Source organism: Sorex araneus, chromosome 5 (genome assembly GCF_027595985.1).
Source record: "Sorex araneus isolate mSorAra2 chromosome 5, mSorAra2.pri, whole genome shotgun sequence".
NCBI classification, from domain to species: Eukaryota; Metazoa; Chordata; class Mammalia; order Eulipotyphla; family Soricidae; genus Sorex; species Sorex araneus.
The window spans coordinates 179,687,119-179,702,207 of record NC_073306.1 but is presented as its reverse complement, the minus strand read 5'-3'; the positions used below and the strand labels follow the sequence as shown (position 1 = coordinate 179,702,207).

General features: G+C 48.0%; 1 protein-coding gene across 1 annotated transcript in view; it reads right to left on the bottom strand.

Annotated features, from left to right (window-relative positions):
• Positions 1–13,867, bottom strand: part of CWH43 (cell wall biogenesis 43 C-terminal homolog) — a 63,009-nt gene extending 49,142 nt beyond the window's left edge. The window contains exons 1-4 of the mRNA XM_055140699.1: positions 13,825–13,867; positions 9,447–9,638; positions 2,425–2,545; positions 1,923–2,077 (exon numbers count right to left, since the gene is read on the bottom strand). Coding sequence (XP_054996674.1) covers positions 1,923–2,077; positions 2,425–2,545; positions 9,447–9,638; positions 13,825–13,867 — 511 coding nt within the window. The remainder of the gene's footprint in view (positions 1–1,922; positions 2,078–2,424; positions 2,546–9,446; positions 9,639–13,824) is intronic.
• Positions 13,868–15,089: the final 1,222 nt, after the last annotated feature.

Sequence of the window (15,089 nt, the reverse complement as noted above, 5' to 3'; positions counted from 1 at the left end):
CGAGGCACAAAGCGGGTGACACAAACACTTGGTTCACGGCGCGCCAAGCCCGCTCCGCTTCCATCAGTCTGGGAGATTCCTTCCTTTGCCAACAAAAGGGCAGCAACGTCCTGGGCCACACAACAGGGCTGGAGCCGGTTCCCGAGAGCTTAGTAACACTTCCCCCTCTCAGAAGGGTCCTGCGTTAGCAGATGCAGCAGACACCCGAGGTGGGTGTGGGGCCAGGACAGGGCCCGGCAGGGCTGGGCAAGCCTTTCTTGCTTCTGTATCAGACCCCTGGCAAAAACTGAACAGCACAGCAGGTTGGCCCCACAACTGTCACTGTCTCTCCGTTGCTCATCGATTTGCTCAAGCGGGCACCAGTAACATCTCCATGGTGAGACTTGTTGTTACTGTTTTTGGCATATCGAATACACCACGGGGAGCTTGCCAGGCTCCTCTGTGCGGGCAAGATACTCTCGGTAGGGATGGAGGAATCGAGTCCGAGTTGGCCGTGTGCAAGGCAAATGCCCTACCCGCTGTGCTACTGCTCCAGCCCTGTAGCATACAGAAAATGAAGTAGTCTTCCTTATTTCCCAGGCTCAATTGTCAGGACCCCATACGGCCTCCTGAGCCCTCCAGGAGTGATCCTGAGCACAGAGCCAAGGTCAGCTCTGAGCACTGCTGGGTGTAACCTCCTCGCCCATATAAAATCAGTTTGCAAAAGGCCGCAGGGAAACAATGCATCGGACACATGCAGAAATGTTCTGTCCTCCCTCTCTGCTCCCCAGACTCCCCTCCCCTCACAGTCGGCCCCTCACTGCACCTCGCTCACTCTGTGCTCTGCCTCCCACACTCCCCACCCCGCTCCCCAGGTCTCCAACAATAGCAGGGATGCCTCCTCTAACCTCTCTGCACCTACAAAGAGAAAATGTTCCCCCCTTGCCTGTGCTGGGGAGACCTCCCGCTGAAGTCCTCAGGGGTCCTCAGTAGACCCTTAATAAGCATATCACTTTGCTCTCTTGCAGAAACATCTCATTCTTTCTACTAGCCCACCCCAGGAGCCCCAGGGGATTCAAGTCCCCATAACGCCCTCGAGATACTCTTCTTAAGAAGTAGAGCTGCATCGGGTCCAGGTGGAGGTGGATGAATGACAAACCCCACCCGAAATCCCTGTCCAGAGGGAAGGGGGAGGAAGACAGAGCTGAGAGACAGCAGGGCGTCGAGGCTTGGGGCTCCTCTCCCACCCTCGGAAATAACAAGCCCAACACTGCTCTTCAGTTTCGCTTTTCTACACAGGCAGGAAATAGAGCCATCAGCTTCTATCCGAGTCTACTGGCAACACTGGTTGCTACTTCTGAGAGGTGGGGATGCTGAAGTGGAAATGCAGAGCAGAAAGATAATTCGTTGTTTTTTTTTAATATTGACTGATTGATGGTTGATTAATGGACTGATGTTTGTCCACACTCAGCAGAGCCGTGGGGTTTATCCTGGCTCTGTGCTCAGGAGAGATCCCTGGTGGTGCTTGAGGACCCTAGGTGATGCCAAGGATAGAACAAGGATAGAACGCTTTAGAAGTATGATTCTTATCTTTTCCAGCACTGTAGCACTGTAGCACCGTTGTGCAGTTGTTCATCGATTTGTTCAAGCGGGCACAAGTAATGTCTCCATGGTGAGACTTGTTACTGCTTTTGGCATATCGAATATGCCACGGGGAGCTTGCCAGGCTCTGCCATGAGGGATGCCGTATGTGCGGGATACTCTTGGTAGCTTGCCAGGATCTTCGAGAGGGACAGAGGAATCGAACCCGGGTTGGCCGAGTGCAAGGCAAACGGCCTACCCACACTGCTATCACTCCAGCTCGTCTAGATGTCTTATAATCCATTAAGAAGGAGAAACCCTGCCACAGAAAAAATTTCCAAAGAAGCAGGGCATACACTCACCTGTATAGAGGCGATCAAGTGTGGCTATGGCACTTAAGGTCAGTATCACTCTGTTGGACGTATCACAATTCCAGATTGGGTTTAAGGAAGTGTACCAGATGCGGAGAACTACAAGAAGAATCTGACCTAAAATGAAGCCCCAGAGTCTGAAGTACCTGTAAGTACAAAAGTATTTTTTAAAGACTTTCTTATATGCTTTCAACATACTCTACCCCTCCTGAATTTCACAACTACCTAGTATGAAAGAACCTTGTTAGTAATTTGCATAAATAGGCACATCTTAGTCCTCTTATCCCACCATCTAGGCAATCTATTACAATTCCTTAATTCTCAAAATGTTATTGAAATGTGTAACAGTATTCCTGTCCTGTCTTGGTGTAAAGATAGAGAGAGAGAGACTTCTATAAGACCAGACAGAAGATGAACACCATAACTTGGAATCCCTCCCTTTAATAACAGATCATGTGTACCTTTGGGTAGGTGCAGAAAATACAAACCATACCTTTGTAAACCACTTCCAGTCCACCATGTCACTGCTTGCACTATCAGCAAGGATGATACCCCAAATGCAAGGACCACAAGCCGAAGTTGAGCATTTGGAGCCTGGAGCGAGGCAATGCTACCTGCAAACAGATTAAAGACTGCTGAATATTTCTGCAACCACATCACACTCAGAGATCTCTATTTAATAAGCATAATTTCCAACACTATCTTTATACCCAAGAACACAGAGTTATGATTCAATTGCATGCAGATGTGTATGAATCATAAAAACATTTTAATTGTTGTAGCACTCAAACCATACAAGACATCATGGTGAAGCATGTTGTAGTTCTTAACATATTCACAAAGTGGTGTAATTATTAACAATTCCTAATTCTGGGAAATATTCATTAGTTCAAGAAGAAACCTATGCACATTAGCTATTGTTCCCAGTTCTTCCTTCTTCCCCAGACCCCGACGCTCACTAATCTACTTCATGTTAAAATCAAGTTTTCCTACTCTGGGCACCTATTATAAATAATTCACACAAAGTGTGACCATCTGTGACTGGTTTCTTTCATGAGGCATAATGTTTCCAAGGTTCATTCATGCTATAGTATGTGTCCTGTTCCAATTCCTTTTTTTTAAAAAAAATTATTATTCATTTTGGTTTTGGAGACACACCCGGTCATTCTCAGGGGTGAGTCCTGGCTCTGCTGTCAGGCATCACTTCCAGCAGGGCTCACGGTAGTATATGGGATGCCAGGGATCAAACTTGGGTCAACCCCATGCAAGGCAAATGCTTTACCCACTGTACTATCACTCTGGGCCCTCCAATTCCTTTTTACAGTGGAATAATATTCCAATGCATGGTTATACCACATTTTGATTATTCATTACGAGTTGATGGGCACTTGAATTGCTTCCATTTTTAAGCTGTCATGAATATTGCCGCTATGAACATTCATGTGCAAGGTTTTGTGGTAATATATGTTCCTGTTTTCTTTGGGTAAATACCAACAAGTGGATTGTTGGACCATAAGATCCAACTGTGTCACATTCTGAGGAATTAACAAACTGATTTCCAGGGCACGTTTTATTCTCACCAGTCATTTGTGAAATTTTTCATTCTTCATATTCTCATCAACATTTGTTATGAGACACTGTCTGTCTATTTTATTGAAACCATTCTACTGGGTCAATTTTTGAAGATCAAAAGTAATAAATTCATAGGCATGTAAATTCTTTTAAAAAGTTGACTGCCTAGGGGCTGGAGCGATAGCACAGCGGGTAGGGCATTTGCCTTGCATGCGGCCGACCCGGGTTTGATTCCCAGCATTTCATATGGTCCCCAGAGCACCACCAGGAGTAATTCCTGAGTGCAGAGCCAGGAGTGACCCCTGTGCATCTCCGAGTGTGACCCAAAAAGCAAAAAACAAATAAATAAAAAATAAATAAAAATAAAATAAAAACCAGAGTGCAAGCACCAGTAAGATAGCACAGGGCCAAGATGCTTGCCTTGAGGCATTCATAATTTTGATTCTTTGTGATAGAAAGCACAAGTTTGAAAAATATTCAGAGGAACTGGAGAGGTAGCTTAATGGACTAAGTACCTGCTTTGCCAGCAAGAAGCCTGAGTTCAATCCTCAGTATTGGAATCTCTTAAACACCACTGGGTATGACCACAGAGCACATAGCCAAGATGTGCTCAAGCCAATCCCTCAATTTCACTTGTATAGCCCCCAAATAAAATAATCTAGGGGATATAGGTTGCAGCTGAGCAGTAGAATACATGCTTCACATAATTTCTATGCCTAGTACTCCTTAAATATTCAAATTGCTTTTTTTTTAAATTGCAACACACTCTCCATAAGAATTCAAAAGACATGCCATGGAAAGTACCCTAGAAATAAAGTGCTATTAATTTTAAAAAATCTTGTAGCACTATCTATGCATGCTCAACTAAATAGTAAGTTTATTTCACCTATCCTTTTTGTTTTTTGGCTTGAGGGGGTCACACCCGGCAATGCTCAGGGGTTACTCCTGGCTCTGCACTCAGGAATCATTCATCTTAGTACTCAGGGGACCATATAGGATGCTGGGGATTGAACACGAGTCAGCCTCATGCAAGACCACTGTACTATGTCTCCAGCCCCTCACCTATCCTTTCTTACACAAAATTATTCTTCTGTATATAATGCTTCCATTTTTACTTGACAGTGTATTTTGGTTTTTTTTTTTGCTTTGAACCTAGAGTTCAAGGTCACAAAGGTCACAAAGGTCATGTCTCAATCAAGTGAGAGAAGGAATCCGGAGTTCTGACCTCCGTTGACAGTCAAGAATCAGGGATGCTGTCTAGTTTGCCAAGGCATCAAAAATCAGATGGGCCGGTCACATAATGCGATTCAGAGACGACCGCTGGACTAGAGCTATTACTGACTGGATTCCATGGGACGTCAGAAGACCTCGTGGCCACCCACCAACTAGATGGTCAGATTTCTTCGTCAAATCTCTGAATGAACGATTTGAGGCTCTTCCTGTTCCTGGAGCAAGCAGATATCATTGGGCTGCACTAGCACGTGACAGGGACAAATGGAGACATTACTGGTGCCAGCTCGAGCAAATCAAAAATCAATGGGATGACAAATGAAACAAGAGATTTTTTGCTTTTTGGGTCACACCTGGCAATGCACAGGGGTTACTCCTGGCTCATGCACTCAAAAATTACTCCTGGCAGTGCTCAGGGGAACATATGGGATGCTGGGAATCCAACCTGGGTCGGCCGTGTGCAAGGCAAACACCCTACCCGCTGTGCTATTGCTCCAGCCCCCTTGACAGTGTATTTTGAAGAAAATTTCATTTTACTGCATAAACAATGGTCTCTTGGGATTTTTTTATAGCTGTATAGCCCCCAAATTGTATTCCAACTCTAATAACTCTATTTTATTTATTTAACCTATCTTTTAAATATGTCACATAGGTTCTTTACAATATTGCTATCTAAGCCTTCAATGAGTTTTTTTCAATATTTTTGCTGGTGGGGGATCCTGGCTTGATGTTGGTACTTGCTAACAGCTCAGGGTGGCAGGTGCTCACACCTGGACCAGGTGTGAGCACCAGGCTGCAGCTGGTTCTTGAAATCAGACAACAATGCTATCTGCTATGCTGAGCTCCAGTGAGGTCTTCATGATCTGTAGTGAGCCTCAGTGCATTTCCTTTAGTGAAAGATTTCTGTGTAACATGCAAGGCCATTTGATAATATTTTAACCGCAGCAGAACTTTGTTCAAAACAAATCCATCCTCTCGAACCCTACATCTACTTTATTATTATTTTTTGGCTTTTGGGGTCACACCTGGCAATGCACAGGGTTTACTCCTGGCTCTTCACTCAGGAATTACCCCTGGTGGTGCTCAGGGAACCATATGGGATGCTGGGAATCGAACCCAGGTTGGCCACATGCAAGGCAAATGCCCTACCTGCTGTGCTATTGCTCCAGCCCCCCTATCTCTACTTTATCAACTGAATTTCTATGTCCATGACTATCATTGGAATAGTCTTCACCAGGAATAGATCCCCTCTCAAGAATCCCACTTTCTCTGCTCAGTCATAAGCAATTGATCCCATTCAAATATCATCAGATTTTAGCAACACAGTTAAAGCTCCAGACTCCAATTCTTATTAGAGTTCTCTTGCTAATTACACCAAATTTTCAGTAATTCTCTTCCTTTAAGTCTTGAACCTCAGAAAGTCATCCATGAGGATTGGGATCAACATCTTCAAACTCTTGCTAAAACTGGTATTTTACCACTGTCCACAAGTAACAAGTGTTTTTAATGACATCTGAATGGTAGATCCTTTCCAGAAGGTATCAACTGCCTCTTCCAATACTGTACAACCTATATCTTTGGCAGATAAAACCTTACCCCCAAAATATAGTTCTTAAATAATAAGACTTGAAAATCAACCTGATTACTGGGTCTCTTGGCTGTTGGGAGCCTGCTGTGTTATTGGGCACAAAAGCATCAACCTTCCTGTATATCTTACAGCTCTGGAGTGACCTAATGCCTTGTCAAGAGCAGTAATATTTTGACAGGAATCTTTTTGTAAAATGAATTTAGGTCTTACAATGGGCTTAAAATATTCAGTAAGCCACATTACATAGAAACAAGTACGTTGCCAAGCTTGCTTTGTCATGCCCTTTATAGCACACATAGTAGATTTAGGTAATTATTAGGATTTCAGAATGGTAAGTAGAACACTGGCTTCAAGTTAAAGACCTTAGCCCCTAACAACTCAGCCTGACATCCGAAGCTTTGAAGTGGGACATTGATTTCTCTTCTCCAACTATGAAAGTTTTAACTGGCATCTTCTTGCAAGATAGTGGTATTTTGTCTACATTGAAAATATCTTACCCTCATGATCCCAGAGGCATGCAAACCAATCTCAGAACCCAGTGGCTTTTGGCAGACATGCTCCTGGACCATGAATTTAACTATGGCCCCGTGACACTCAGGTGGGAAAGGGTGTTGTCCCTTTGGCATTTTCCCCTCAGCAGCAACATGGTGACCGCCATCTTTTAGAGCCTCTTTGACAGAGGTACAAGCTTGCAGTGACGAGACATGTGGGGCCTCTCCGCATGGGGGTGGAACCAGCCCCTCTCCCTGTTCTGACGAGACCCCAAGTTGCCACCCTTGGGGTCAACTGCTCTGCCAGCTCCTGAATGGCCATGATCCAGAGGCACACAAACCAATCTCAGAACTTTTGGCAGAAATCCCTCCTGACTTAATTACTAAAATACCAGAAATCCAAAATCACACGGCCGCAACAGCAGCCGCATGACATCATATGCTCTTCATTATCAGCAATAGAAAACAAATTATCTAATGATGCCTTTTAGGCAGGTCTGATTGTTGGGGGGAAATTCCAAATAATAGGGGCTGGAGCAATAGTACAGTGGGTAGGGCATTTGCCTTGCACGTGGCCGACCCAGGTTCAATTCCCAGCATCCCATATGGTTCCCTGAGCACTTCCAGGAGTAATGCCTGAGTGCAAAGCCAGGAGTAACCCCTGTGCATTGCCAGGTGTGACCCAAAAAGCAAAAAAAAAAAAAACAAAACTCTAAATGATGGTGGGTTTTCTGTCAAAACATTGAATGTAATCAAAGTAGAGAGAGAGTAAAGTGGAAATCATCAGCCACACAGGCAGGGGGAGAGGTGGGATGAGGGGTACACTGGGGTTCTTGGTTGTGGAACATGTGCACTGGTGAGGGGGTGGGTGTTTGATTATTGTATGACCGAGACTTAAACCCAAAAGCTTTGTAACTTTTCTCACGATGACTCAATTTAAAAAAAAAAAAAAAGAAAAGAAAAAGAAAAATAGAAGAAGAAAATATCTTACCCAGATTTTCTGGAAAACTTGCAGTAGCGCCTACACCTGCACTCTATACTTCCATGCCCTTAGGCTATGGAGACAGCATTTCCCCTCCAAACACATGAACCCACTCTGGTTGTTCCAGACTTTCGTGCAGCTTCCTCACCTTCTTCAGTCTTCTGAGATCTGAAGAGTGTTGGGGTCTTGCTTTAACTCTTGGTATAACTCTCCTTGGGGTTGGGGTTTGATCTGCCATTTATACCATTACAATTTTCTCCATCTCAGCAACAATCTGTTTCACTTATCATTCCTATCACTGAGGTAGCAGGTTTCATTTCATTCAGGAAATGCCCTTAGTACTCACAGCCTGACTGTTTGGTGCAAGTAGCCTGGGTTTTGTCCTACTTGGCTTTCCACGTGCTTTCTTTCCCCTCTTAAGTTTAATCATTTTGATATTTTGATTAGAGACAGCCAACTCTTTCTTCAGTTGAATACTTGGAGGCCACCGTAGAGATGTTCATTGCCCTAACTCCAATGCATTGTATCCCAAGGAATAGGAAGGTCCAAGAAGAGAGAGAGAGAGAGAGATGGGGTGGGGAGTGGAGCAGCCAGAGCACACACATCAACCTTGTGAGTCACTTTGCATCTCAAAGGGGTATTGTTCATGATACCTCATTGTTCATGATACCTAATAGCAACAGCAAAGCTCAAAACTAGCTGCAGTAATCATGAAAACACTTGACATACTGTGAAAATTAACAGAAGGTGACACAAAGATGCCAAGAAGACACATACTGTTGGGGGAGAAAATGCTGCCACTGCCACAGCTCACTGGACAGAGCAGCCACAAACCTTCCCTTTGGGGGATATGGAAAGTCTGTGATAAAGCCACACGATGAGGCAAAGTCCAGCAAAAGATGACATCAGCTGGTGTGCTAGCACACAAACATAATCTTTACCCACGTTCTCCTTTCATACATCTGTGAAGCAGATAAGCTACGTTGCTTATGTGGAACTGATGGAGATGCTAGAGCAAATAGATGAATGTATTTTGTAGCTTTTTATGATTTAATTTATTTTGTGTCATAGCTGATAAAACAGCACAATATTTTAGGAGCTGGCATATTCTCAGGGTCTTAGCTTCCCCTTCTTAGTGCAGTGACTTTTAGGTTTTCCAGTTTGGGAGAAGTTACAAATCTAAAACGCATTGGTCTACTCTTCCTATTTACTAAATCACAATAATTTTTTTTCAACTTTGTATGGTAGGGGGACACACCCAGTGATGCTCAGAGTTCTACAGCTGGCTGGGTTCTCGGGGATCACTCACTGCTGGGGACTGAACCCAGACCTTTTTGTTTTTATTTCTTTATTTATTTATTTTGGGTTTTTGATCTTACATCCTGGCTCTGTACTCAGAAATTACTCCCGGCAGACTCAGGAGACCATAGGATGCCGGAGATCAGACTCAGATCAGCCACGTGCAAGGCAAAAGCCCCACCCGCAGCTCCTGGGCCCAGACCGTCAGAGGCAAAGCCTGCACTCCAACCCTCCGAGATATCTCTGGCCCAGGTTTTCATTCTTTCATCCAACCGTTTAGCATTCCACAAACATTCTCCCTTCTTTCACTTGGCTTTTCACTAAAACAAACCTTGATCACTTGGAAACCTTACCAATAGTGATGACCCGCAGAAGGGCTAGCATCCACTTCTTGTTCACCAGTTTCCAGAGAGGAGTGACTGTGAGGAAGATTGGAGAAAGATACGCGAGGCTGAAAACTTCCATCCCGGTGAGCTCCAGTGTTTGCAGAGGGAAGTAATAGATCATGGGTCCCAGGCCATGGCAGAGCGACCAGGCAACGTAGCCTAGAAAAGAAAGAATTTGGAGAGAGAAAGGACCGCTTGTCTTCGCTTCATCCAATCCCGACTCCGCGGTTGGCAATCTTCTTGGTGGGCCCCCTCTCTCCACTCCTCTCTCTCTCCACTGGCTCCTGCCAGGAGAATCCCCCGCTCACCCCCCAGTTTATGAAGAAGGCTTTTTTGCTCTGGAGTCCCTCCATCATTGTCTGATCTGGTCTCGGACACTGTATGACTCCCTCAGCGCGTCTGGTTGTAGCCTGAAGGCCCCTGAAAGCACTGCTGCCCCAAAGCAGTGCTACACTGCTCAACACTACACTAAACTGTGCGACTCTCACTGGGGGTGACCAGGGGCCCTGGCCCAGCTCGGGAGGCTTCCTCTACCACCACCTCCATCCCCCAAATCAGAGATCAAGGCTGGCTGGGATCCTGGACACCAAGTGATTTCCTGCCGCTGCAGCCAGGTTCTATGAATACCACCCAGAAAGGGGGTGCAACCACCATTGACCATCACAACTGAAGAATATGCCCCCCACCTGGGAGCCTGTGTGCAAGCACAGCAACCGAAGTGGGAGGCCCCCGGTGAGCCCCAAAGCCCCGTGTGCACACAACCACAACCTGATGAGTGAGCCCAGCTAGTGCCACAGCTAAATGTGTGAGCACCACAGCCAGGCATTGGGTGCGACACCCAGCATCTCAGTGACCACACAGGGAAATAGGGTCATAAAATAAAAACAAAAAAATATATTTGTGGAAGATGATGGTTTGGGCCACACCCAGCAGTGTTTAGGGATCACTCCTGCTGAGGGACCATCACTGTGCCCAGGATTAAACCAGGTCAACGCCCCCCACCCCCGCCTCCCCACCCCGCACCACCAGGCTCTCTTCACTGGGGCACCTTCATAGGGGTGGGTTGAGTTTCCCTCCCTACCTCAAGCAGAACCCTGGCAATGAAAACCTCCAGAACCCAACCGCAGCTATGCTCAAGGCCACTCTCCACACGCTCGGACGAGCTTCACCTATGAGGGAGCCAATAGAGGAACCGAGGTATGAGGGACCCGTGGCTGAGATCTTCAAGCCTGCTTGGATTGGGACTTGGCCTCCTCCACCCAGATCCCCAGTTTTCCAGTAGCTTGACAGCCACAAACTGCCCCTGGCACCATGTAATCTCATCAACGGTCAAGATCCAGAGACTATAAAATAAAGCTCGTGGAAGAGAAAGAGCGATGCAGCATTTCCTGGATACTTGCTTGTATTCTTATATATACCGGCTTAAATGGCTCCAGAATGAAATACAACAACCTTCATACACTTCCCTCTTATTGTGGTGGGAAGATGCTCGTTGGTGGGGTGGGTGTTTGAATATTGTCTGCAATGAACTATTGTGAACTGTAACACTGTAACACTGTCATCCCATTGCTCATCGATTTGTTCAAGAGGGCAACACTAGAGTTGTGAACTACTTTATAAAAATAAAATGTATAAAAATCGTAAACCAGGTCGACCACATGCAAGGCAAGTGTCTTACCTAACTAACCCCTGTACTCTCTAGTTTCTCTTTTAATTTTTTTAGTAATTTTTTTTCTTTGGGGGCAAAAAGAAAAGTACAGAGTTAGGTAAGGCACCTAAGTTGCATGCAGTTTGAGCCAGGCACCGTAATGGTCCCGCAAGCCCCACCAGAACTGATCCCTGAGCACAGAGTCAGGAGAATAAGCCCTAAACACCACTGGGTGTGGCTCCAAAATGCATGTGCACACATACATCACATACAAATATTCACTCACTCACACACACACACACACACACATTGCAGATCAAAGAGATAAAAAGCACAATGAGCTGGAGCACTTGCTTTGTGAGCAGGGGGTCCTGTGGTCCCCCGAGACAAGAGCAACCCTGCCAAGCACAGAATGAGGTGTGACAAAAAAATAAATCTCAAAAATAAAAATAAATCAAAGCACCCATTTGGGAGGGTGTGTGGTTGGGGATGGGCAGAGCAGTAAAATACCCAGATCCGAAGTCAGTTTCACCTCTGCCAACTACTGTGCAGTGCTATACATTCATGACAATTAATGCCGAGTGGCACTTGCCAACCACTAGGCTCCGGGCAAAGCATTCACTGGGATCATCTCTTCTTCCTCATACACACCCTATATCCTTGGAGAAGGACATCATTACTATATCCCTTATACAAACATAAAACGACACCAGGCAAGGTGCAAATAAAGCTCCCAAGTCTCAAAAGGGAAATACCTGACTGAAGTCACGGGAGTAAGGCAGAGAGGCAGGAACGGAAACCCAGGTAGCCACTACACCAAGCTTAGTACCTTCTCCGCCACCCAGTTTTAATCTGCCAAATAGTACTGGAACCCCTCACCCAGTTAGGAGGAATAAAACGGGACCAAGCTTGCAGAGTACCTGCTCCCTAGGTACCAGCTAAATGTGGGTCATTTTACACTAGGAATTACAAGAGACACAGGACTCAGCTAGGGAAAATGGGGGTGGGTATGGGGGGCTAGAAGGGCTGAAACCACGCGACAGGAACCCGGGGTACCACCCACAATACCACATGGCCCTCCCAGTCAGAGCACCAAGCAAAGCACCACTGGATGTAGTCCAAAAGCCAAATAATAGTGGGCTGGAATGCTGTACCACAGGTAAGCACCTGCCTTGAATGCAGCCCACCTGGGTGAGATCCCTGGCACCACATAAGTTCCCCCAAGCACTACCAGGAGTGACCCCTGAGCACAGAGTGAGGCGTAAGGCTGAGCACTGCTGGGCGCGAGAGAAAGGGAAGGAAGGAAGGAAGGAAGGAAGGAAGGAAGGAAGGAAGGAAGGAAGGAAGGAAGGAAGGAAGGAAGGAAGGAAGGAAGGGAGGGAGGGAGGGAGGGAGGGAGGGAGGGAGGGAGGGAGGGAGGGAGGGAGGAAGGGAGGGGAGAATGTAAAAACTTTAAACCCAACTTTTTTTTTTGAGCCTTGACAGCTATTTTATTTGCATTTTTATTTGGTCACCATCATCCTGGCTTCCATCAGAAGATACAGAACATACAAGTTAGCATAAACTTAAAGTCCAAATGCCGGGACACTGGCATAGCCGTAGTGGGGTGATGATCAGCAACTACCCTTCCCGTACAGACTGACGTCACGGAAGCTTGTCACCAGCTACCAGGATTATTTCCCTCCTGGCTGCACTTCTGTAGCACCCCCCACCCCCTGATTCAAACCAAATAGGTTTTACTGAGGCCTGTTCTGACGTTGTAAATTGCTATTGGAGTTATTCAGTATGAATTTTACAATGTTTCCAAAGGCCAGAAGGAAACAAGGAGGTCTTCCCACATTCTTTACATACAGAAGGCTTAGTTGCAGGAAGTCTTTTTTATTTTTATTTTTATTTTATTTTTTTTTTCAAAATTACAAACTTTCGTGCTTACGTTTCAGTCATACAATGATAGCGTACCCATCCCTCCACCAGTGCCCATTCTCCACCACCGATGTTCCCAGAAAAAAAAGAAGAGAAAAAGGGTAAACGGAGCCTTTTGAGCAAGCCCCCTGCAGGGACCTGAAGCACCCAAGAAGCTGCCCCGCCCAGGACTGAGAAACTGCTTCACCCCCACCGCGGTGACTCTCCTCGCTCCTGAATGGGAACTTCTGGGAATTCTTATATTAATCACGCAGTTCCCATCGAGTCATACCAGTCATTGTCCTGAGGGCTTTCTGCAAACTACTGCGTTTGCAGAACACACCTGAGTCCAACACGTTCCTCCCCAGCGCCGCTGCGGCCCTTCCCGCACCCTCGGCCCCGGGCGCCCCGCACCTACCACCACCATCACCACCACCATCACCACCGCCACCGGGGCACCCCGGTGCCCCTTCCTCCTCAAAGCTAAATGTCACGACCAACTCTTCTGATCAGACTGCAGGGTCGCGGGGTGGGGGGTGTCCGGAGGGCGGGGCGGCGGGAGCGGCCGCTGGAGGCGGCGCGCACCCCTCGGGGCGGTCCCGGGCCGGCGTGGGAACTCGGCGGGCACCAACTCCGCGGGCTCCTCGCCGCCCCTTCCCCCAACCCTCGGAACCCCGGCCCGGGTCTTGCCTCGCCCTGCCTTCGGGAGCGAGCGTGCCCGGGAGCCGGGAAGGGGAGACGGCTCCGTTCGGGCCGGGGAGCGCGCGGAGAGGGGAACCCCGCACCCCGGCTTACCCAGCAGCGTCTCCGCGAGGATTTCCCTCCACGGGGAGGGCATGGTCGCGGCGCCCCTCGCCTGCCGCCGCGTCCTGGGGGTGCCGGTCCGCTGCAGTCCGTCGGAGCGCGTGCGGAGCCCGGCGAGGGTGCGGCCCCCGCGGCCCGCCCGCCCCCGCCCCACCACGCCCCGCCGGCCCGCCCGGGCGCAGCGCCTCGCACCCCCGCCACCCCCGACGCGCGGCCCTGCGCGGGCACCCCGGGACCTCGCGTGGCAGTCGGTTTGCAGAGCTGTCCCGGGATGGAGCGCTGCCGGCGGCGACCTGGGAGCAAGCGCAACTTGGCACAGGGGTGGTGGTGGGAAGGGGGGGGGCGGTGCCCGGTTTTGAACGTGGCTGGGAGAAGGTCGAGGGGCGCGGAAAGCCCGCGTCCAGCGTGGGAACCCCCGGCAGCTCTGCAGCAGGACCGGGGCGCTCCTGGTTTGCTATGTTGGCGGCCACTCTCGGAGGTATTACTCCCAGCGACATCTATCCCAGCGGTGCCGGGGGAAAGGGGGTGTCTGGGGTGTTGGGGTCGCCAGAGATGGGGCTCCCCGTACGCAAAACGCGCGCTCCCGCCCTTTGAGAAGACCCCTCCGTCCACACTTTGTCATTCTTAAGGGCAGATGGAGGTTCTCATAAAACCGCCTCTTGGTTTGGGTAGCAGCTGTGTCCTGGAAGGATGTTAGAAAATTCTAGAGACTAAGGGATGTTCTATAGGTTTTAGAGACCCGGTGTTATGGATAATCCTCTTTATTTTTGTTATGGATAAACAAGCCCATCTCTAAGATGAAGGGGAAAGAATGTTCTAACTAAGCAAGGAGGGCGTGAACTAGGTCAGACATTTCTGCTCTAAATCTTACCATGCCTCAGGATGTTTTGAATTTTAAAAATTGGGGAGTGTGGAGGTGAAGAGGGGTCCACACCCAGCAGTGCTGGGGAAGGGCTCTGTGGCACCTGGTGATCTGGAACCCAGCGTGGCTGGGGGTTCTACTAGGGCCTCCTGCATGCAAAGCAGTATTCTAGCCCACTGAACTCTCCCTCCCACCCCATTAAATTTCTTAAAACTGGTTCAGAGCTATTTGTGTTATCTCACATCATCATCATCATCACATCACATCTTGGTTGTGGTCATCATCATCGTCAGTATTGGATATGGGGCAACACCCTTCTGAGGAATCACTCCTGGCGGTTCTCGGGGGACCAAATGGGATGCCGGGGATCAACCCTCCCTGGTGTACTATCTCT